Raw genomic sequence first — 25,878 nt, 5'->3', positions numbered from 1 at the left:
GTTTATTTCGCACAGTGAAGTGAGGGTAGGCGTCACGTCTTTCTCGGTTTTGAAGCCACTCCAACAGCCATGAAATGGGGGAGCCACACTTACCGAGTGTCTGTTCTGTGCTGGGGTCATGTCATACATAGTGTCTCATTTTTTTAATAATTTCACTTAACTCTCCTAACAGGTCAGTATGGTAAGTGTTCTCAGAGTACGAAAGAGGAAGCTGAAGTGTGGGTATATAAAGAAGCTTAGTTTGAGAGTTTGTACAGCTAGGACATGGGAATGCTGGGATGGATTCCTTGTCGCTTGGCTCAAGAGCCCAGTGCCTTTCTTTCTTCTTATTGTTCTTTGTTTTTCAACAACACAGAGCACAACTGAGTCCTTGGCTTAGTAGGAGTCAGGAGCGGTGCTGAACTGAACTTGAACTTAATTGTGTTGAATTAAATTGTGCCCATGTGTGCCCAGCGTTTCAGGCATCTTCCCATTTGATTGTGTAAAATGCTTCTGGAAGCATGAGGTGAAAGTGTACATCGGGAACAGGGATGAAGACAGATTTCCCTCATGGGAATCTGTCCTACTCTAGTAAGACTACATTAATAGTAAATATGGTCTGTACTAGTGGGGACACAGGAGACAGGCGCTTAAGTCAGCCGAAGGTGGTCTTGCAAAGCTTCTGAGTCATCACTGTCATAGTTTCCTTTCTGTTGGTGTGACAAACATCATTGGCTTACACGTCCGTGTCACAGTCCAACACTGAGGGAAGTCAGGGTGATAAAGCAAGCAGAAATTATTTCAGAAACCATGGAGGAATGCTTCTTGCTGGCTCACTCATTCACTTAGCGAGACTTCTTAGCCCAGGACTGCCTGCCTAGGGAATGGTGCCACCCACAGTGAGCTGGGTCATCCTACAACAATTTGTAATCAAGAAAGTCCCCCCAAGACATGTTCATAATCTGACCTGGGCAACCCCTCAATTGAAGCTTCTCCTCTCCAATGATTCTAAACTTTATCAAGCTGACAATTGAGATTAATCAGGAAAATCATGAAGGAGGAATAAAAGTGATCCAAGCCATGCAAGACAGTACAGAGGGAATAATAATGCTCCTCAGATACAGAATTTCAGCTAGAACAGTCCTTAATGTAGGAGACATTTCAGTGGAACAGGATAGTGGGAAGCAAGAGATGCTGAAGTCAGTCTCCCTGTGCTTATCTTCAAACAAAGGGCCACCATGGATTACCAGGCCATGCCTTCACAAATATGCTAGGAGCTTAGATGACAGCTAAGCCTTTCTTACTGCTCAGCAAACAAGTTATAGGAATAGCTGGCCACATCTCCACCTGGATTTTCTTGGGATAAACACGAAGGTTGCATTTCTCTGATATATAGGAAATAATGACAATTGGGCTGACCCACAAGGTGATGTCATCTTCTGGGGTGAGGGTGTGGCTGCCCTCAGCAGGCTGGGAAGGTGCTACCTGGCTTTATATACATGTAATTGATATGCCTCTAGAGTAGAAAGCCTTTTGGGGAGCGATGGATGCTGTATAAACAGGACCAGGCCCTGTTCAGAATCCTTTTTGAACATGATGGAATGGAGTGAAGCATTCTGTCCACTCTAGGACATACAGTGGTTAACCAAAAGTGTCATTTGGGTTTATCTCATTCAAATTTTCCCCTTCACTGTGCCTGTAAATGTTCTTTAATTTGAGACTTTGTAAAACCAACCAAAGAATGGCTGAGAATTGAGCCATTCCTTTGAAGTGTATGTGACTTAGCCAATAGTAAATACAGATATATCTGTAGTATTTGCAACTAAAAAGAAGCCTGCAGTGGTACTGGCATTGAGTAGCAGTTCCCTGTTCCCCACTTCCTTAGGAACTTTGATTAAAAAAAAAACAAAAACAAAAACAAAAAACCCTCAAGCCATGTTCTATCATGGTCTTGTTCAAATATTGCTGTTTCCTCACATTGTACATGAGATCCCTCCTGCACCCCACTACTGCCCACCATCCCTTGTGGTTATCACCAAGTCACTGTGGTGGGTGGCCACCTCCACACACCCAGATTGTCTGCCCCACCCTCTGAATGTGGCTAGCCTGCTCACTCCTCATATGGGAACTGTATATAAAAGTCAGCCGAGGAAAGCCATGTTTGGTCCTGGGAATGAAAGCCACCTCCCACATACACTTCAGCTCCTGGTCTTTGCTCACCTCCTAAGATCTCCATGCCATTCTGCTCACTCTGTTGCCTTCTTCACCCTGCTGCCCGGGGGATTTATCTGAAATTCAAATGCACCCATGCCACTGCCCTGATCAGACCCTTCAGTGGCTTGCAGATCCTTTCCAATAACAAACTCCTAAAGCATTTAGAACAATGCCATCGCCATCTGTGAGCAGGTTCCTTCTACTTCCGTGGCATCACCTCCTAATTCTCCTGACAGTGATCTTGCAGCGCTGAGTTACTGATGGCTTTCCAAGAGCACTGTTAATTCACGTTTCTGAGCTGCCAGAAACAGCCCCTCTTCTCCATTTTACCTTACAAATCTGACCAACATTTCCAATTCTCTCAGCTGTCCCCCTCTCAGAGAACCCCTTAGACAGAAGGTCTCCTGGACTGTCTCCTTGAGGCACCTGCATGATCTCCAGACTTCTGTCTAATCCCTGAGGAGTGTTAGATTAAGACAGGGCAATGCCCAATCAATACCGCCTGAGCCTTTGAACAGAACCCCTCCCCATCACTGAAGAATCACACTGATATCTGCATCCTGATTGACTTCCAGGTCGGGCCAATCACTGGTCTGCCATCATTGGCGGGTCCCACTCCAAGAACTACGTGCTGTGGGAGTATGGAGGGTATGCCAGCGAAGGTGTCAAACAGGTTGCTGAACTGGGCTCACCAGTGAAAATGGAGGAAGAGATTCGACAACAGGTAAGGACAGACTCCCAGATCAACCAACAGCTAGAAATGAGGTCAGAGCATCCCTGGGTTTCCTTTCCAGGAGCCTGAGATATGCAGTGGGGTGGGCTTGAGGCAGGCTCTATGGGCTGCATTAGAGAGTTTCTCTCCCTGAACTCACGCATCCTCTAGCTTCTGTATTCTGCTTGTTGGGGTGACAGAACTCTGGTCTCCTGGGAGTGAAAAGGGTGATTTATGGTTTCATACTATGGTTTTTGAGGGTGGAGGATAATGTTCAAGCTGTCTAAGCAAATTGTCGCTTCTGAAAATAGATGTTTTATGTGTTGGTATGTGGTGTTTTGCAACAGTGTCTTGAAGTGTCTGATAAATTCGCTGGTCATTAGTCATAATTGTCATGTACTGATATGACTTTTGTGAGCCATATCGTGTGAGCCCGGGGGTCCAGGAGCTGCCCCATTATCTGGGCCCTAGCATCTACTGAGGAAAGCAGGGTAAATGACCTATTATTCTTGTCAATGTGATTACATGAAAATGGGCCATCCCTCATCAAAAGCTGGGGCTAGTTAATAGCAAATAGAGGTTGAGAAGAGGGTCTTGGAAGAATAGCAGTTTTTGTGGTTTGCTGCTGAGCAATATAGCCTAGTCTTAGCTGTCATTCCCCCAGAAGCCCCTCTGTCATGACAGAGCGACTCAGGCAGCCATGCCTCCCTGGCCCCAGCTGTTCTGGGACAAGGAAAAGAGAAGCTGTGCTTGGGGTGTGGCCATGTCACAGTGCAGGTCACTGAGAGGCCACCGTCCTCCTTCCTCCTGCCCTGCATCTCCCAAGATGATGGAGAGGGCCTCAGATACATGGTATCCCTGTTGTGTTCTGATGAGTGTGTGCTCAGAGGCCTGAACAGACTGAGGAGGTGAGCAGAGCCCAGACCCAGTGCTCCCCTGAAATCTACCATCTGGACTCCAAGCTGTCCGCAATCCTGAATTGAATGTAACTGAAGTCACCCTGCTCGTTCATCGTGCCCTGGGGGGTCCTTTTGGACTATAGGCTGGAGGCAGGGAGGCTTCAGAATGAGCTTGTGTTTCTCCTCAGTTTGATTTGAAGTCTCTTCTACTTGTTTGAGAAAATAAAAAGTTGGATGAAATATTTTAACATTGCATGGTATTAATTATCAAATCACCCTTCTTTGTAACTGAAGATGACCTGGGACTCTTAATCTTCCTTTCTCCACCTTCTGAGTCCTAGGATTGCAGGCATGTGCCACTATGCCAAGTTATATTCAGTGCTCAGGATCAAACCTAGAATTTCATGTATATTAGGACAACATGCTGTTAACCAAGCTACATCTCCAGCCCACAGTGTCAACCTTCTAACTGCCTGGTTTCTCTGCCTCTGACATGCCTCGCTGTAGCTGGAGTTTTCTCTCTGGGTGCCACAAAGCCCCGGCAGTCCAACAGCCCACTTATAAAATAAACACACAGATGCTTACATTATTTAAACTGTTTGGCCTAATGGCTCAGGCTTCTTGCTAGCTGTTCTTATATCTGAAATTAATCCATTTCTATAAATCTATACCTAGCCACATAGCTCATGGCTTACCAGTATCTTACATGTTGGTACTCACGGCAGCGGCTGGCAACGTCTCCTGACTCAGCCTTCCTGTTCCCAGAATTCTCTTCTCTGCTTGTCCCGCCTATATTTCCTGCCTGGCTACTGGCCAATCAGCATTTTATTTATACAGAGTGATATCCACAGCACCTTACAAGTGACATAACTCTTCAGGCTCTAGCCAAGTCATGAGTGCTCCCTCCAAATTGGCACTACTGTATCTGGCTTGCCATTGGGGACCCTTTGTCTGGGATCCCAAAGGTCCACTTCCTAGCTCTCAGGCATGAAATTGTGATCGTCCAGCTCTGAGGAATGGGATGCTGAAAACCATTTGTTACAAAGAAATGATGAAGCTAGCAAGTGAATTCAAGATCAAGGTGTCGTCCCAACAGGGCCAGTCTCGCTTGTTGACATTCTTGAGAGGTTTCTGTAATGAGAGACATGTGTAGAAATCATTCAAAACTGAAGTTGTGAGCCAGACAGATGGCTCAGCAGGTAAAGGCATCTGCCACGCAAGCCTGGAGATTTGGGTTCAACCCCTGGAACACATGTAAAGATGGAGAGAGAGAACCAACTCCTTAAAGCTGTCCTCTGACCGATCTCCATATGTGCCTTGTGGCATGTACACACACACACACATACACACACACACACACACGCACACACACACACATGCACACATGCACACATGCAATACATTTTAAAAAATTTAAATTGGAATTATATTTTATTGGTGAACATAAAGTCTCGTCACAACAGTTAAAAGGTTGAAAATTATGGGCAGGACTTCGATGCTTATAATACCCCACTCAGAAAATGTGTGCGTGGTGTGACCTTAACCAGCTTGCTGCAGGGAGCCTGCCAGACCCGGCTGGTAAGTCTTCCTGCTTGTGTGTTAACCTAACACCACTTGTCCAGCCTTCTATGTATTGGTGATCTCTCATTAACCCTCCTTGCATCCAAATCTGAGAGGCCCATGTTAGTATTCAAGTTCTACAGATGAGGAGAAGGGCAGTCAATCACAGAAAAGCCCAGGACTTCAAGCCCAAGTCTGTCTGGCTCCAAAGACTATGCACAGAATCTGGTGTATGAATTGCAGAGCTCCAAGCAGACATCTGATGAGGATTCCAAATGGAAAGTGCCGTGAACTTCATAGCATGGTCCCCATGACCCCAAGCAGCCACTTCCCACCTATGTACCTGCCCAACCACACCCCACCATCCCACCTCTTGCCAGCTCTGAACGGAGCCTCAGCTGGCAGTGGCACCAGTTTCCTAGCTCCTTGAAAATCCAGCTCAGTACAGTAATTTCAAGGTCCCTTCAGTTCCAAAAGATTCACGGCCTTAAATACCCTTCCCTGAGAGCACACAGCTTATATTTTTCTGTAAGTCAGGGATGAAACAACATTAAAAGGAGCGAGAAGACGGATTCTCCTAGAATAGAAATCTGTCCTCTGTGTAACCAGAGGGCTTGTTTGAAACTTCAACAGACTCTCTGTCCCCAACCCTTCATACTTACACCCTCTATCAAAAAGCCCCATTCCAGGCATGATGCAACTAAAATCTCTTTCCCCACAAAGAGCATTTTGTGCTTTCCTTATTATGGACTTATACCTCACAGCCATTTTCACAAGAGTTAAAAACCACAATGGGCATTATTGAATATAAATTTTATGCTAATGGATTTCAAACGCAAATGAACAAAATTACTAATCACATTAGCAGTGAGGAATTATAATAATTCTGTTGAGTATAAGCTTTATTGTTACTATAACTGTAAAGTCCCAAGAAAATTGTTGACAAATTACTGCAGAGGCATTGGTGGTGATGATGCTACAGGCTAGAGACAGTGGGGGGCAGAATATGCACCCCTTCTGCAGGGGAAGAGGGGCCAATTCTTCCTGGGGCCCAGTGGGGCCTGGGAATTGAAAATAACATAGTTGTTTTTGTTAGCATGTGTATTTCTTCTTTTGAGAATTTTTCCAGTTGATTTGTAGGTGTGTGTGGGTGTGTGTGTGTATGTGTGTGTGTGTGTGTGTATTCACAAACAGGCACAGGAGTATATGCATGCATATATATACAGGTGGAGACCAGATGTCAATCTTGGGTGTCATTCCTCAGGAGCCATCACCTTGTTTTTTGAGATAGGGTGTCTCACTGAGACCTAGGACTCAAAAATTAGGCTAGGTTAACTGGCCAGTCAGCTTCAAGTTTCTTCCCGTCTGTCTCCCCAGTCCTGGGATCACAAGTGTGCTACCAGCTTTCTTATGTGGGTACAGGAAATCAGACTCAAGTCCTCATGTTCCCGAAGAGAGCACTTTACAGACTGAACCATCATTCCAACCCTATTTTCTGATCTTTAATTTGGATGACTTGATGGATTTGTTGTTCAGAATTTCTGAGTTCCTTAAATAGTTAGTATATTAATCTTTGTCAGATGAACAGTTGGTAAAGCTTCCTCCTGTTCTGTAGATGTCTGTCTGCTCCATTGAAAGTTTCCTTTGCCGTGATGTCTATCTGCTCCATTGATTGAAAGTTTCCTTTGCTGGAGGATTTGTTCATTTGATGTAATCCCATTTAGTTATCCTGTTGACAGCACCTTGAAGTGTTGTTTCTTCATTTTCTTCTAGTAGTGTCCTAGTTTGGGGTCTTATTTTTACGTCTTTGATCTGTTTTGAGTTGATTTTGGGATAGGGTGAGGGGAGTTTGGGTGGAACTGAAGGACATTATGATAAGGTTAAGTAAAATAAGCCAGATACATGTTCCCTCATGAAAAGACACTTATGGAAGTAGAACTAAATGTACAATAGTGATGAGCAATGCTGGAAAGGGGAGGGGAGACAAAGGATGACTGGCTTTGATTAGCACACTGTATGCATATATTCAAATATGACATTGAATGCTATGGATGCATGCAATGTATGCACACTAATAAAAAAATATAACAATGTTTACAAAAAGAAATATGAGGTCTGGCTAGCCTGGCAGGCCACTGATGGATAACCCCAGACAGGAGGAAGACTGGAAGATCATTCCAGTGGGAGTGGCATCCAGAGAGCCCATGCAAGCTCATTGCTTAGGGACACTTTACTCTGCTTCGACCACTTGTAAGTCAGTAGCTGCAAATTTTGACTGGGTGTCTGGTTTTCTGCTGGATACTGGGGTAAAGATGGTGTCCATTCACCCAGTTATCCATGCTAGAGAGCCAGGTGTCATCCTTGATATTCACCACACCCCAGCTTCTGCCTCCTCTTTAGGATCATTCTGTTCAGCCCCCCAGCACCACATGCCTTACATCTAAGTGCCTATCCTTTGTGTATGCAGTTTCCTGGTGGTCCTGCCTTCAAGTCCTCTTCCAATTACCCTTGCTGCAAAGGGTCAGCTTTATAAAATCAGAGCCATGCCATCCCCCAGTTAGGATCAAAACCACTTCTTTTTAAAGAGCCCCTTCTCAGCTGTGGTCATCTTCCAGCTCCCTGGGAGGAAGGAAAGGCGAGAGGGAAGAGGAGGAGGGGAAGGAAGAAGAAGGAATTGGAGGGGAGACTGGGAGGAGGGAAGGGGGGAAAAGCAAAGATTCCTTCATGAGTCTACATTCTAACAGAGGTAAGAAAAGAATGTACAGAGATAGGGCTGGGGGTGTGGCTCAGTGGGAGAGAGCTTGCCTAGCACAAGCAAGGCCGTAGGTTCAATTCCCAGAAAATGAGCGGCTTGTAAATAATTAATAAATAATTACAAATTGTGAAAGAGAAGAAGCAGCTGGTGATGACTTAAAGAGGCCTAAGAGTCAAAAAAGGACTCTGTTGTGGGTGTTGAGAAGATCCCCCTGAGTAATAACCATTTAAGTTATGGCCCAAAAGGAAAGTATAGAGAGGGAAATCACGTCATGTATAGTTGAAAGTTTGTGCAAAGGCCCTGGCCCTGAAGTGTGTGTGTGTATATATATATATATATATATATATAAAATCTTATTGTGCTTTCAAAACTAAAAATAAGGACCGTGTGGCAAAGGGAAGAGGGTATGATGGGTGGGCAATTGCACCAAAGAAGAGTAGATTTTGGGTAAGGGACCATGTCATCTCCACTAAGAAGACACACCCACACACGTCTCCCTACAGGTACTTTGTTTCTCTCTGGGAACTCTCTGCCCTCGACTGAAAAGGTACAAGCTGCCCCTGGACTGCAGTGGTTTTGACTGCCATTCTGAGTCACCCAGACCTTGATAGCATGCTGTCCCCTTCCTCCCGCTCCTTTCAGCTCACAGCTCCTGGTCTTAGTTCAGTGGTGTCTTCTCTAGGAAGCGTGGGTCTGCTGTTCCTCCTCTGGAGTCCCGGAGCTCCTGGTGCTGTCCCTAACCTGCTTGGTCCTTTCTCAGTCTCTGTAGACTGTGCCCAGCTGGGTGGAATTCCTCTTTGCTGGAGTCCGCTGCTTCCTTCCATGCCAGTCCGTCCCCATGCACACTGCCTTACCTCTGTAACATTCAACATGGACAAGGCCTCATTCAGTTTCCGTGGCCACAGGACCACAGGGACAGCTCTTCCTTTCCACTGAACTGCTTTGTTTCCTTTCTGCTTTAGGAGGCTTTATCTACCTCCCGCGGGATTTTCTTTTTATCTAGAGAGAAAAAAAAAAATTAAAAAGCCCTCATGGGCTTTTTCTGATGAAGAAAACCTTCACAGAGTGACCTTGTTCTTCCTTCTCTTGGTCCCACCTGAGTCATGTAATCCCTTCGCTCTGGACTGCACACTGCACAGCTGGAATACACAGGGACTCTACTGCCCCTAAGCATGTGAGAACCCAAGGGTCCGGGTCACAAAGGTGCCCAGAGAAGCCCCTTGCCACTTCCCCAAAGGCCTGATGGAAGGTTTTCTTGTCCCATGTTCACAAATGGAGTAGTCCTTCAAAGCGTCCAGTTCTGTGTAGTAGTGCCATCCAATGCCTCGCTTCCCACCAGCATGAGACAGCCTTTCTCTTCTTCAGGCATGGACTTTCAAAGCTTGGCCTCTGCTCCTGAGCCTGTGTCCTGATCCCTAACCCCTACAGCTCCTCAATCTGGCTCCTGTTCTTCTCGTCTCTGGAAGTCAGGCAATTCTTCTAAACCCAGTTCTGTTGTTAGAAATGTGTCTTGCTGTCTTTGTCCAGCTGTGTGTCCCTGGCAGGATGGAGAACCTTTTGTATCCATTTACTTCTCTGTGATTCCAGCGGTCTCCAGCACCCAACTAGTATCGGCGGTGATTTACTGAGCAGCCAGCTCTACATATCTCCTTACAGACACCTGTGAGCTTGGACTCTCCACCGCTCCTGCTTATGGCCTAGAGAGGTGGTTCTCAACCTTCCTAATGCTGGGACTCTAATACAGTTCTGCAGGTTGTGGTGATTCCAAACCATAAAATTATTTTTGTTGCTACTTCATAACTGTAATTTTGCTACTGTTATGATTTGTAATATAAGCGTCTGTTTTTCCGATGGTCTTAGGTGACTCCTGTGAAAAGGTCATTCAACCCTCAGAAGGGATCGTGACCTATGGGTTGAGAACCACTGTCCTAGAGAGTCCCTGCATTGTCAATGCTTCCCTAAGCTCTCAGGGTTCTCCTGGCAGGGGAGGTCAGGTCAGGATGGGCTCTGATACAGGCTTGATTGATTGGCTAGGAGATTATCTCAACCAGCCAATGGGAGTCCCACACCATCCATGGCAGGACAATCAATAAGCAAGCAGCATTTCTAATTTGAGGTTTATTTGGTTATGGGACCTAGATCTCCTTTCTCACCTTCTTGAAGACACTAGAGATGACATATATTTGCCAAACCATAGAGTTCATACAATTTTTGCTTTTGAGACTTTTAACCACTGTTCTCTAATTAAAACCATCACATGTTGTAGCACCCAGGAAATGGAAGTCAGAGGGTCATGAGTTCAAGGCCAGTCTGGGTAACTAGTAGGTTTCAAGCCAATCTCAACTACCTGCTGTGGATATCGTTCTGTATAAATAAAACACTGATTGGCCAGTGGCCAGGCAGGAAGTATAGACAGGACAAGGAGAGAGGAGAATTCTGGGAAGCGGAAGGCTGAGGGAGACACTGCCAGCTGCCACCATGACAAGTAGCATGTGAAGATGCTGGTAAGCCACGAGCCACGTGGCAAGGTATAGATTTATAGAAATGGAATAATTTAAGATATAAGAACAGTTAGCAAGAAGCCTGCCATGGCCATACAGTTTGTAAGCAATATAAGTCTCTGTGTTTACTTGGTTGGGTCTGAGCGGCTGTGGGACTGGCAGGTGACAGAGATTTGTCCTGACTGTGGGCAAGGCAGGAAAACTAGCTACAACTACCTAGCAAGATCTTATCTCAAAAACCAAACACATACACACACACACACACACACACACACACACACACACACACACACACACACGGGTGGGGGGGACAGATTTTATTTGTTATCTATAATAAAGCACCAGTGATCTTCCACGCTTGAGGGCCCCAGAAGATGAGGCCACAAATCCTTTGCCTGGTCTTCTATGTTCCCAGTCTCTACCTCTGTTCAATGGTGTCATCTCCCAGTATGTCTTAAGTTGAGAGAGACAATGTGACTACCCTAAGCAAAGGAGTTGGGGGAGACTCCAGGCTCACTCCCACCTTGCCTCTGGGACTATGCAGTCCCTTCTGTAGAAGAACCTGATCCAAATGCTCAGAAGAACTAGGGTGGTGCTGCTTCCAGAACAGGGCTCGGAGGCAGCTGATAGCATGAATCTTCCCAAACGTGATGGGAAAGCATCCTAGGGTTAGAACTACACACACACACACACACACACACACACACACACACACACACACACACACACACAGAGAAAGGGGGGTCTAGTAAAGTCTCTTATGGCTGGCACCTACACAAACTGGCCCAAATACAAGAGAAATTTTGCTTTAGGAGACAGTGGGACCCATGAGGGTACAAGCCTTTACACAGCCAAGAAGAGCCCCTTTCTTTCCCAGAAGCTGGAGCCGAAGGCCCCCAGTTAGATGGTCATGGTCACTCTCCCTTCCTTCATACCACCCAGAGTCGTATGGACTTTTCTGTGCTCATTTGTGTCACTTTCTGTCCCCACTGATAGAGTTTCCACCTCCACTACAAGTACCATGGCCCCAAATTTTGATCATGTCATCCTCCCACAGCCAGCTAAGCAGCACTGGTGATGCACAGCAGAAACAGGTAAATCTTTGGCATTGATGCCTTGCCTCAGCATCTGCCATCAGTCCAATCAGCAGCCCGGCCCACAGCTGCATACAGCTCTCCCCCCCCCCCCCCCCCCAGGCAGGCAGTTCATGGTGAAAACGGAATTGGAAGTAAAAGTCTTTGGGGGCAGCAATAGACAGCAAGGGTTAGACTGAATCACAAAGCCCTAGACAAAGGGCGGGAACTCAGGCAGCTGTCAACACTGCCCCTGGGAGGGAAGCTGAAGGAGAAGTGGTACCATCCAGAGATACCCACAGTGCCGAGCTTTGCCAGCCTGGTGACACGATGCCAGGTCTAGAGGTCAGGTTAGTGGTTGAGGTGGGACCAAGGGGCATTAGTAGACTGAAGTGTGTGGATTAGACAAGCAGAGATCAAAATAGGGCACCAGGCAGGAACACAGTTGAGACTACTCCTGAGCCCTTGAGACTTGATGCCACACATTTTTAAGGACCCAGGAAACAGAGCAGGGCCAGTGGGTAACTTTAATGTGCTTTAAGTCTGTTACCTTGAGCAAATGACCAACCCTCAGGCAGGCCTCAGTGTCTCCATTCCCAAATGGTGCTATTGGTAGTGTGGGGCACAGTTGTTGGCTATGAAATAGCATGTGAGTGATGCTTGGCTTGGTATGTGAGCATTATTTTTGTTATGACTGGAACATAAAAATTAATCAGGAGTATCTGTAATCCCTCTTCTCCTTCAGAGGGGATGATTTGGTTTTACTGGGTGGGAACACAATCAAAAGGAGTAAATGGTGTGCAAAAAAAAAAAAGAGTTCTAGAATGAAAATCTAGAGAAGGAAAAGCAGGATCAGGAGATAAGATGGCATTAGAATTCTCAGGAGTGAGAAATGTAGTTGAACAGGTGCCGTTTGGATCGAAAAACAGGGGGAGAAAGGGAAACCAAAGAAGACTGAGTGAATTTGTTTCCTAAAAGAGGAGGCATCAGAAGAACATTTTTAGCTGTGTGCTTTGTAGAACTGCATGATGGGATTTCTCCTTTGCAGCCTCCTTAGGAAACATCTAGTCAAGACCTGTGGCACTTTTGTCTTCCTTTGTTCTCTGTTGCTGTGAACAGAGGAGCACAGACGAGGAAAATTACACACAATTGACACTTAATCCACAGAGGGTGCTGGAGGCCTGAACATCCAAGTCCTTGTCTTGCTTCAGTGGAGGCTGGAGGCAAATAGAAACCCCAGTAGCACAGGCTGCCCCAGGCCCGAAGGGTGCAGAGCCCTCCTTACAACAGCAGCCCTCACACCCAAACTTTTACCCAACAACATCACCAACTCCTGGGAATTCTGAAAATCTGCATGAGAAGTGGGGGAGGGGGTGTTTATTTGATCAAAACTTACACAGTATTTAACTCATAGAAAAATCTATTTTTACAGTAACTGACACAAAATAGTCCAACTGGAAGGCAAATTCAAGTGGGAGATAATTGATAAATAGCCTTAAGATGTGTAGGGCAATATAGCAGTATTTGTGAAAATTGTAAGCTGTTTTTTTTTTCAATTATAGCAATAAAAATAAGACATCTGTCTCTAGCATAGCCATTTGTAAGGGAACAGTTAGACAGGCTGGAGATATTCATATTGTCAGGATATTTCTTTGCTTGTATTGTTTATTTGCTAAGACAGGATCTCACTGCATACCCCAGAATGGCCTTGAACTTGGGAGCCTCCTGGCTCAGCCTCCTAAGGACTGGATATACAGGCACATACCACCACACCTGTCATTTATGAGTACGTCTTTAGTCTTTCTAGATCAGTGGTTCTCAACCTGTGGGTCATGACCCCTTTGTCAAACCTCTATCTCCAAAAAATATTTACATTATGATTCATAAGAGTAGCAAAATTACAGTTATGAAGTAGCAACAAAAATAATTTTATGCTGGGCAGCGATGGCACACGCCTTTAATCCCAGCACTCAGGAGGCAGAGCCAGGCAGATCTCTGTGAGTTCGAGGCCAGCCTGTCTACAGAGCAAGATCCAGGACAGGCACCAAAACTATACAGAGAAACCCTGCCTCGAAAAAAAAAACTAATAATAATAATAATAATAATAATAATAATAATAATAAATTTTATGGTTGGGGGTCACCATAGTAACATAAGGAACTGTTTTAAAGGGTTATAGCATCAGGAAGGCTGAGAACTACTGGTCTAGTGTAGCTAGAGTTTTCCTGCCTGGCCCACAGTCAGGACAAATCTCTCTCACCTGCCAGTCCCACAGACGCTCAGACCCAACCAAGTAAACACAGAGACTTATATTGGTTACAAACTGTATGGCCGTGGCAGGCTTCTTGCTAACTGTTCTTACAGCTTAAATTAATCCATTTCTATACCTTGCCACATGGCTCATGGCTTACCGGCATCTTCACATGCTGTTTCTCATTGTGGCGGCTGGCAGTATCTCTCTGACTCAGCCTTCCACTTCCCGGCTTTATTCTCCTCCTTGTCCCACCTATACTTCCTGCCTGGCCACTAGCCAATCAGTGATTTATTTACCAACCAATCAGAGCAACACATTTGACATACAGACCATCCCACAGCAGTCTAGATGGTAATTCTGTGCCTGGAGACTGCTTTTAGGAATGTTCTCACATAAAAGTTATATGAAGAAAAATATTCACTACAACGTTGTTTAAAAATTGAAAGGTGGAAATAGGGTAAGTTGTTATCAGTAGCAGACGTTTTAAATTCTAGTTACATCATATAGTCAAGCACCATGCAGCCCTTAAAGGGAATGGGCAGATCTGTTTGTACCGGCATGGAATGCTCTCCAGTGTATATTTCAAGGTGGGGAAAATAAAACAGTGTGTGTGGCGTGCAGCCATCTGGGGAGAAAGGCGTCTGGGTCAGAGTGAACTGACTATATGCACATGAGAATTTTGCAGGTACAGAGTGCTTTTTTTTTTTTTTTTTTTTTTTTTGGTGGAGGGCAGGGTCTCACTTTGTAGCCTAGGTTGGGCTGGAACTCAAAATATAGCTAGGTTGACCTTGAACTCCTGGTCATCCTCCTGTCTCATCCTCCCAAATACTAGGATTATATGTGTGAGTACCCACACTCAGTTGTGCTCAGAATGTCTTGGTGAACACACGCCAACAGGGAGGGTGAGGCTCAGAATAGAAAGGTCAGCTCACATTTTCCCATCTGCCCTTTTGTGCTGCTTCAGTTTTACCAGTATACACACAGCACCTTCTCCACGATGGTGCTTCAATAAACAAACAAAACATTGGTTTTAAAACCCGAAAACCCCCACAAGTACTCAATTTATAAACGTCCTATGTTCCACCAAGAAAAATGGAGTTATTTTTCTCACTATAGAGGCTAATCCTGTAGAAATGGAGAGCTAAGCAGTCAGAAATAGCCACGAACTGTCTGGGGGACAAAATGATAGAGCGATGAGACCCACGAAAGCAAACATCAAAACAGCATAAAATAGCATCAACTAAAACTACAAAACTAGAACATAAGCAGACGAGTCAACAGAATCCAATGCAAAGTCCAAAACTAGACGAGTTCACTGTTAACTGTGTACATGGAAAAGTACAGTTTCCTGCTACCCGGGAAAACAGTGGGTCATTCGATAAACAGCAGCAGAACAACTAGACAATTCTAGAAAAAAAGAAATTTTCTTCAAGTTTCAGTCTTTGAACCAAAATATACATTCTGACTATACTGAAGACTTAAATATTTTAAAATAAAGTACAACAACACAGGAGAAAACCTGAAAAAAAATCAATTTTTAGTGTAGAGCCAAGTCCCTTATAAGTACACCACAAAATTCAGAGGTCGTTAAAGAAGACATAAGACAAACAAGAAACATTTTAATAATATAAAATATTAAGAACTTTTTAAAGATTTTTTAAATCCTTATGTTTATGCATGTGTCTATGTGTGGGTATGTGTACATGAGTACAGGTACCGGAAAAAGTCAGAAAAGGGCATTGGGCTGAGTGGTAGTGGCATACACCTTTAATTGGGGGTTGCCCTACACCATCTGCATATCAAATATTTATATTATGGTTCATAACAGTAGCAAAATTACAGTTATGAAGTAGCAAAAAAAAATTTATGGTTGGGGGGTCACCACGACATGAGAAAGTGTATATTAAGGGGTCATAGCATTAGGAAGGTTGAGAACCACTGACATAGAATCTCATATAGCTTGTAGACCTGGCTGGCCTTAAACTCCTGATCTTCCTGCCTTCTATTCCCACATGTTGGGATTACAGGAATGTGCCAGCACACAAAACAGGTCAATTTTTAAGACCATCAAACCAATAGCAAAATAATACAAACACATGGACAGGTCTCAGAAAGAAACTAGATGGGTTTTGGATGTTTTTTAAAGGTGCTCAATTCATCTACAATTACAGAAATTCAAATTGGTTCCATAAACCTATACCTTTTGGTCTGTTAGGTTTTGATAACCATATGTTGCCAGTGGCCCAGAGAAACAGACAGTTCTACATGCACATTGTGGCAATGCCAGCCAGTGTGACTTTGGAGAAGGCACGTTCTTCTGACTTGGAGCTCATATATAGGCATACTCATATCTGAGCACGTGCTACTTACTGAACACCAAAACACACACACACACACACATGCACGCACGCGCGCACACACACACACAATGGGTGTGTTAGTTACTTTCTGCTGCCATAATAAGACACCATGACCAAAAGTAACTTACAGGAAAGTGTATTTTGGCTCCTACTTCCAGAAAGAGAGTCCATAATGATGGGAAAGGTGAGGCAGCAGACAGCCAGAGAGGGAAACCGAGATCACACCTCCATCCACACAGGAACAGAGAGAGAAAACGGGAAGAAGATTAAGGCTATAATCCCTGTAGTGTTGTTCTTCCTCCAACAAAGCTCCACCTCCTCAAGGTCCCATAATCTCCCCAAACTGTGCCACTAACTGGAAATAAGTTTTCAGATACCTGAACCTATGGGGGGATGTTTCTCATTCAAGCCACCACAGGATCTTAAATATCCCTGAAAAGGGAACCATTTAATATGAATCCGCTATTAAATATTTCTAAGACAGTTGGCTTTGTTAGAAGAGCGTGTGCTGCAGAGAACCCATCGTGTGTTCCGTTGGAGCATCTTTAAAGGTGCACGATGGCATCTCCTGAAGGGTGTACGAGAATGTGCAGAGTTGCCTGCTGGGTGAGGACCTAAGCACCTGTGGGAGAGGAAAGGGAGGAGAACTTTGCCAAATTTCATTTCTGCCTTTTGAAAATTGTATCATTTTTTGTGTTACTGATTCAAACAGTGGATATTTTATAATCTAAATCCTTAAGAAATAATCTACCAACAGACACTGGAGCTGGGGAATCTTTAAAAGACTGCCTAAGAGAGCATGTTGCTCAGCAGTTAAGCGCACTGGCTGCTCTTCCAGAGGACCTGGTTCAGTTCCCAGCACCCATGTGGTGGCTCACAGCCTCTGCAACTCCAGTCCCTCTTCTGGCATATGCAGGCAAAAGTCCCATATCCAGAAAAATAAATCTTTTTAATTAAAAAAAAAAAAGAAGAAAGCATGTTGTGTGAGCTTCCTGGTTTGTTCCCATCTTGATGACTAACAGCTGCAGGCCACTAGATTTATTTTTGAATGAAAAACTGAGGCTTACAAAGTATATACTTGACTGTTCAAATACTAATAGCAAGACGTGCAACATGGATTTCTTGACTTTTTTTTTTCCTCTCTTGCACTAAAAGAGAAATGCAAAAAGCATTCCTGAAAACATCAACCAAGTATACACACTCACCCAGTATCCTGAAAAATGTCGTTTATTTTCACCAGGTTCTATATTTCTTAGGATCTAAACTTGACTTTCTAATCAATACTTGCCATCTAGTGATTTTTTTTAAAAAGTGGGGGGATGTGTTTCTCCAGCACCCCCATTGTTCTCTAACTATGAAAACATAATAGCTTTTAGAAGAGAAACACAAAAATGAAGTGTAAAATGAGAGTGTCACCTCACACAGACTGTGATGTTAATTGGCTTTTGCTACAGAGTAGATAGGCAACCTCTCACCTTTCAGGGTTAACTTTGGCTCATGGTTCCAGAGCCTCGAGCCCATGAACAATGGGCTATTGCCTTTGGGCCTGTGGTAAGAAAAACATGGCTGCAAGTAGTCCTCAGAACAAGTTACTCACCTCAGGGTGGCTGGGGAGAAAACAGAGGAGTGGGCTAAGGTCTCATATTCCCCCTTGAAAGTACACCCCAATGGCCTAACTTCCTCCCACTAGGTCCCACCTCCTAATGGCTCCCGTAGCATACAGGCTGACAATCAAGCTGTTAGCACATGGGCCTTTGGGACAGGAAAGACAAATAGTTATGGACTGGAGACTGTCACTTCAGAGAACAATGGGCAGGTCCACCTAACTCTGTCTCAAAATGAATGGCTTCAAAACATCACAAACCAATTTTCCAAAGATGAAGAGTTTTCCTGCTCACAATGAGGAAGAGCAGGGCTCGCGGGTGTTATATCTTGTCACTGCTTCTGAAATGCTGGCGGCTTGTGGTACACTGGGAAGCAGCCGTTCAATTGAGGTGTATGCCTTTCCCCTCTGTTTCCCAACAGTTCCCTGGCTGCTCTGGTGAAGTCGGCCATTCTACCTACTTTGTCTCCATAGTTACCATCAGTTCTCCAAACTACAGCTATTTCCCAATAGGCTCCAGTTATAGTACATTTTAATTTGTCTTCTAATTCAAAAACAGAATTACTGCTTCATTAATCAATGGGTAAAGAAAATCAAAAGTCTATTAACTAGAAAGCAATGCTATTCCAAAGGCATTGATCCATACTTGTTATGGGCAGCCTGTTCATTGGGAACTGCAGCTCCTGAGATTAGCTCTCTGGGGTGCCCCTGGGGGGATTGAAATGGGGCTATAAACACCTTGAAATGCATCTGACACTTATTAGAAGTTTGTTTAGTAGAGAGTAGAAAATACAAGAATATATTAGAGATTATTTTATGCCACAAGTATATATATATATATATATATATTGTTGAATAATCACTGACAGGTATATACATGTTACGTTGAACAGACAGGATTTATGCTTTATCCCTCCAGAATGTTCATTTTAAAATCAATGCATGGTCAAAATACAGAGAATAAGTAACTGTGGTCACACCCCCTCCCTAAGGCTCAGGAACCAAACTAGAAGAGGGGCAGAAAAATTCCAAGAGCCAGATGTTGGGAGGACCAGAGTGAAGCAGTATCTTCTGGACTTTACAGGATGGCTGCACTCATGAACTCACAGCAGGCATGCCCTGCACAGTGTCAAACCAATCAATATTCTAGCATGGAGTGGAAAGGGGCTCATCGCTCCCATCCCTAACCTATGGACAATAGATGTCTTCTGGGGAAAGGAGAGTCAGTTTTCTTTTTTTTCTTTTTTTTTTTTTTCTTTTTTTTTGGTTTTTCGAGACAGGGTTTCTCTGTGTAGCTTTGCACCTTTCCTGGAACTCGCTTTGGAGACCAGGCTGGCCTCGAACTCACAGAGATCCGCCTGGCTCTGCCTCCCAAGTGCTGGGATTAAAGGCGTGCGCCACCACCGCCCGGCCAGTTTTCTTTAAGGATGTGGCCCTTGGTAGGTCAACCACACTCCAGTGAATGGCCCCACACCCATGAGTGTGTGGCAGCAAAACTGTGGTTAATAATATATTTTTAAAAGAGAGGACACAAAGTTAGGGGAAAGGAGGGTAGCAGTGTCTCTGAGAGGAGTTGTGGAGGAGAACTGAGGTGAATGTGATCAAAATATATTATATGAAATTCTCAAAGAATTATTAAGTTTTTTAATCAGCACAAATATAAAGTATGTATGTATCTGGCTTATGATCTGTGATTATGACTGCAAGCATAGTTAGGTCTTTTGAGATGAAACTTTCCTCCATACTAATATTCATCGAGGTTTTCTTCCTCAGATGGACTTTATGATAATTCAAAATGCACTGTGAATGTTGGTGACCCCACTTTGTGCAAGGACACCATAATAGACAAAGAAGTGAGACTGAGGACTAACAATTGTATTATCTAGGTCATCTGTGGGTCTGTTTCTCTTGTCTATTTTATTCCATGATTTTTCTACTATGTATCTTTTTATTGAATACCATAAATGAATATGAAGTATTGCAAAGTCTAGCTGACAGTCTCTCAGAGAACGTTCACTTTCACTTTCTCCAGGCAGCAGATCACTCTGAGTCAGCCTTGGGCTGGGGTGTTTTTAAGCTGGAAGTCAGTCTTTATGAGGACTCTTGCTTATTTCGGGGAACCTCACTCTTCAGGGTTCCCTATTGCACATGCCTCTGCCCCTTACCACTCCTCACTTCCTGCTCTAAGTTCAGAATCCAAGGCGCTAAGAGCCCTGGTTTAACACTCAGCTTCTCATTTCTGCTCACAGTTGCCAATTGTGTTCCTCATGAAGCTCAAAGACCTGAAACTGCCCCAGAAGAAAAAGCAGTTTCAAACACTAGACTCACTTCTCTGTCCCCTTCTCTTCGGGATCTAACTTCAGTTATTTTTTTTTCTGCCAGTCCCATGAGACTACCAAAAGCTATGCTCAGCTTCTCAACCTCTTAACTTTCTGCAGCTGATGCAAATGCCATGCTGGAGCTGGGGAGGTGGCTCAGTGATTTCAGCACCTGCTGTATAAGTGTGAAGACTGGAGTCTGGATCCCCAGAACCCACATAAATGCCAGGTGGGCATGGCATCCCACCTATAATGTTTGCCTCAGAAGGCAAAGACAGAGGATCCCCAGGACAATCTGGCTAGCAAAACTAACCATATCAGCAAGCTCTGGGCTTAATTGAAAGACTTTACTTCAAAGAATAAGGTGAAGAGCAATTGCAGATTATCCCTGACATCAACCTCTGGCTTACACATGCATTCTCACACATGTGCATATGCACCCACACATACATAAACATAAACAAATTTTAAAAAGAAACATAAAAAGCCAATTCCTACGAGGGAAATGCATTTTGGAGAATGTGACTCACTTCCATGTATAACCCTTGCCAGCTGTGTCTCTGACGTCATTCTGACCTGTGTCCAAGCCCATCTCCACTCACTGTTATCTGTTCTGTGTTCTAAATGTGGAAGACTGTGTTTCTGCCTGCATCTGTTCAAAAATTCACCCTTAAGGCATAGTTCTTGCTATTTGTTTACACTGTTAATTTATACTGGAAAACACAATCTTACATCGGTATTACTTCCTTAAATGCAAATGCTTTGGAAGAGTCCATAGTTGTGGAAGAGGCCGATAACACCTTGACACTTTGGTTGACAGATTTTCCTGAGTTGAATGCTTCCAGAAAATCTCTCCAGCAGTCAGTGCACTCTTTTTCTGTGTCTAGTTTCACACTGGCATAAGCCCTGTCCACAGGAAATACCTGTGTTGATCCTGAGCCCATCCTAACTGTTGGAGAGTTTTGTTATTTGACTTCTTGATGCTATTGTAGGTGAATGACAAACTTTCTAAGTATAGAATGACAAGTGCTAAGACAATTCAAAATTTTAAGGCTTAAAAAACACAACTCTGTGGATTCAAACTAATGACTTAGAGTAATCAGCCATTAGGACCATGGTAGATTCTTAACCTGAGATGCTGTGCAGTTGATGCCACATTTTTCTATTGTTTAAGCTGTTGGTTGTGAATCAGACATTATCAAAGACATTCTTGATGCCTTTGGAAAGGAATGCTAACAAATCTACAATGAGGTATAGTGGCTATAGATCAAACATCAATTGTGTGTGTGTGTGTTTGTGTGTGTGTGTGTATGTGTGTGTGTGTGATCTACTTGGGCAGATGCCCTCCATTCTAACTCAATTGAGATGTGTAAAAACAAGGAATTATAGGAATTAATATGTGCATATGTCAAATATTTCATTTTAACCTACATAAGTATATTTTTAAATATGTATTTATTGTTTGTGATGTGGTGTTGTACATGTGCCACAGCACATGTTAGGGTTCAGAGAACCCAAATCAGTTCTCTCCTTATATCTTTACAGAGGTTCTAGGGCTCAAACTCATGTCTATAGGCTTATGTGGCAAGTACCTTTACCCACTAAGTCATGTCACTGGCCCCACAAATGTACTTTTAATCATAAATATATCACACTGATGATTCATCTTCCTTAGTCTCCAGTTTAAAGTTCTTGAAAATGTATCTGGTACTTAAAGACATGAACAAAGCAGATTGAGAAAAAAATCCCAATCCATGTCACTTCTCCACATCTGTGTGTGTGTGTGTGTGTGTGTGTGTGTGTGTGTGTGTAGCAGCCCTGGCTGTCCTGGAACTCTCTTCATAGACCAAGCTGGCCTTGAACTCACAGAGATCCACCTGCCTCTGTCTCCTGGGTACTGGGATTAAAAGTGTATACCACCACACCCAGCTTCTTCTCCACATCTTCTATAGTTGTCTTGCTCTCTCTAAATTGTACAGCACATTTCCAACAACTTGCCTTTCCATGAGTCCTTTCAAAGAAGTCATCAACAGCACTTTTCTTCTCTCATATCGCATGAGTTTCACAAAGCTTCACTAGGTTATGCAAATAGAGCATAATAATAACTGACATCCGGAGCTTTGAGATCAAACACAGCTCACTCTTCACAAACAGAGAGCTTTGTGGTGGGAGCATGTGTACACTACCATACAGAGCTCCAGACCAAAGCATCAGTATGCTACACAGGCTGTCACAGTGTCTACCTCAAGCATTGGTTGGTCTTTAATGGAGGCTAGGTGTGGCTTCATCAAGGGAACTTCTAGAGTACACTCGTGAATCTAGTTCCCTCACTCAGGCTTGGGCCAAATCTATGTCTGTTTTAAGGAACCTTGCTTATTATAACACTCATATACACGTTTGTTGACATGATATCACAGTGACTGAAAACAGCTCCTATCAGATCAATAATAGGGCCTAACTTGAATAATGCCAACAGTGAACTCCTGGGGCATTAATAAGAATCAGACAGGGAAACATTTTACGTGAATGATCCCATCAAATCTTTATAACCCTGTAAAATGGGCTACCATTGTCTTCCTTTACTCTTGAAGGAAACTGAGACACTGAGGAAGGCAATTTCTTGCCTATATGCTCATAGATAGCAATAATAGATGAAGAATTTGAGTCTAGGCCATAAGAATTCAGAACCCAGATTTTGTCTCCATATACTGACACGAGACTTGGGAACTAGTGGCAGGTCCCGTCACAGCCCAGTGCTTGCTCCAGTCACCCTCCTTAAACTTGGCCCAGTTGCTTCATTCATTCTGGTCCCCAGATCCCCTTCCACTGGACTCAGACATCTATATTCCCTGATTCAGTGACCCTGGGGATAGCCTTGTGGGCTCCAAGTGATTTAGGGATTTTACTGTCTTCACTCTGGAGATAGGGTAAGAAGGAAAACACATGCAGAAAAAGAAAAGGAGAGATAAAGCCTTCACAAACAACATTCTTGAATTTGGGTTCCTGTACTATCATTCTTTGAGGCCTGTGCTGTGATGGGAACCAGATGCACGCTTAGACTCCAGTCCACTATTGTGTATTCCTGAGAAAGAATGCCCTACTTCTCGGTCCCTGTTTGACAATAACCTAGTCGCCTCACATCCATAAACTCACTTTGTCGGCACAGTTGTCCCCGTGTATGCAGTGTGAGCTGAAGCCCTTCTAACTGGAGGCAGCTGTTTGCCTGGAATCCCCCCTCCCCCAGCACACACTATAGTAGTACTGACTTTTCTTGACCTTTGCCCCGTTTATGGGTCTGGACTTCTGGAAGAACGCCCAAAATATTTAGCCTTTTACCTGGAACAGTTAACATTGAGTGGATAGGGCTGAAGAGTACAGCTTCTGTAACTGTTAACCAGCTTTGTGCATCTAAATAACATTTAGCCAGAAAGACCCTACTGGGCTGGGCTGAGCTAACAGCAACTCAGAAAAAGTCTATGGATAAGTTTAAGCTTCCACTATAAAATACAGTGCTCCTACTGTGTGCCCAGTGTCTAGTCTCCCACTCATTTTCACATCAGGATGCTAACTGTCAGCAGGATACATAACCACTCAGAGTAAAAGTGACCTTACCCAGCTTTGCTTGAGCTATCCATACCAGGAAACTAAGTTGTGGCCAATAAGACAGAAGAAAAGACAATAAAATTTCCTGAAAAGACGAATAAGCTTGCCCCTCTCTGTCCCCGAGCCCTCCATCTGCAAAACTTTTTACATTTTTGTTGTATAGTTGTTTTGCCTGCGTGTGTGCCTGTGTTCCACTTGCATGCCTGGTGCCCAAAGAGGCCAAAATAGAAAGTCTGATCTGGAACTGGAGGTACAGATGGTCAGGAGCCAACATGTAGGTGTTGAGAATTGAACCTGGGCCCTCTGGAAGAGCAGCCAGTGCTCTTAACTACTGAGCCATCTCTCCAGCCACCACCCAGAAACTTTTTTATGTAAGATAAAAATAATTGTATTCTTAGTTTAAGCTGCTACTTGATTTCTAAGTCATATGCAGTCAGACCTAATCCTAATTGGCACAGGTTAGAGCCCCAAAAGTACTTGTGAGAGATTTGGTTTGTAATCTCTTTCAAAATACTTGTCACATGGATGATTGACCCTGAAAGATGGTTGATCTGATAAAAGTTGATTCCGGGGTCCCCTGAAACCTGCAGGTGCCCAAGACATTTGTGTCTAATGGCACCATACTCACATGTAACCTGGGCACACCATCCTTTAGACATCATTATCCCTAGATGACTTTAAATGCCAAATGCAAAGTAACTCCTATGAAAAAAGCTATGCTCTGCTGTACTGTTCAAGGAGTATTTTCCAGAGAAGAGCCTTCACATATTCAGCTCTGATGTCAATTGTGTGGTGTGTCTCTGAATGTTTTCCATCCACAATCCATTGACCCTGGGAGTGTGGAATCAATGCAGAGAGAGCACAGCACTTGGATATTTAAAATCAAGAGTCTCTATTTGTTTGTTTTTTTCCTTCTTCCCTGATTCTAAGACACACATGCATAATTTGGTCTCCATTGACCTAGGAAGTAATCTGGTCTCATGTGTATTGCATTCTATACACAGCTCTTCAATTAGAGGAGAGTTGAAACATCAGACAGTACCCAGACTCCTCCATAAATATGATTTGGGTTTACAGCCAATCCCAATCCCATTCCATGGATGGGAAAACAGTTGAAATCAGCCTGCCTTTTGTTTCATTGGGTTAAAGTGTTACACCCCCTGCAAGGAAATGAGAGTAGGTATTTCTGAGACCAAACATCTCACACCACAAGTCACCAATAATTCAACAAATGCTGAAGTAAATCACAGCTAGAGCTAATAAAGCAATTTTTCACTATCAGGTGGTTGCTGTCAAACTCACTGAAACGTCAGTCTTCATGCAGGCCCCAGCCCTGTTTCAAGCAATCTGTTAATTACACTCATTTCGTTTATCCTGCGCCTCTGCTATTGTGGCAAGTGTTTGCTTCATCCTATCCCCCCGCTCAATAGATTTTAATTGCTGTTGCTGCAGCAGACACCTTGAAATACATTTCCTAGAGAGGCCATGGCAGGCTGCTAGACTAGCCAATGGTGATTAATTTCATTGACTTGAATCACAGAGGACGAAGAAAGCCAGTTCCATTTTAATTACGTCTGCAAGAGTACAGCATTTTCTGAAGCAGAGCTCCTGAGAGAGAATGAACTGCAGGGTGTGGTGGCCTCTCTTTTTTTTTTCAGTTCCTTGTACCATGACTCGGTGGGCCTGGTGGGAAATATTGACAAGCCCGGGGATTTGCAAGTAGGATGGAAACATGAAGCAAGCATTGTTTGCTTCATTTCAGTTTCTCCTACTTGAGCAACTAATATCCATTGCACAGATTTAAGATACAAGCCAGTATCTTACCCTTGCTGCACATGTTCTGCATAAAAGGGATAAGAGTCATTAACCCTGACATGTGAATGTGCTTGCTTACTGTCCCAGAAGACAGAGCCAAAGACATTCTTGGGGTTTTCCAGAACACTCTATACTCATTCATGTCCTTGGATGCTGGCATGCACTTTCCCAGTCTCTCACCCTTTCCACTTGAATACATAACAGTTCTCCCCAAAGCCCAGCTCAGCTGCTG

At 43.9% G+C, this 25,878-nt stretch overlaps 1 protein-coding gene across 1 annotated transcript in view; it reads left to right on the top strand.

Annotated features, from left to right (window-relative positions):
* Spon1 (spondin 1) overlaps positions 1-25,878 on the top strand; it is a 293,513-nt gene that overhangs the window by 169,119 nt on the left and 98,516 nt on the right. Inside the window, exon 6 of the mRNA XM_059268545.1 lies at positions 2,769-2,917. Coding sequence (XP_059124528.1) covers positions 2,769-2,917 — 149 coding nt within the window. The remainder of the gene's footprint in view (positions 1-2,768; positions 2,918-25,878) is intronic.

Source organism: Peromyscus eremicus, chromosome 1 (assembly GCF_949786415.1).
Source record: "Peromyscus eremicus chromosome 1, PerEre_H2_v1, whole genome shotgun sequence".
Taxonomy (NCBI): Eukaryota; Metazoa; Chordata; class Mammalia; order Rodentia; family Cricetidae; genus Peromyscus; species Peromyscus eremicus.
The sequence above is the reverse complement of the archived record's forward strand: the minus strand, read 5'-3'. Positions and strand labels throughout refer to the sequence as shown.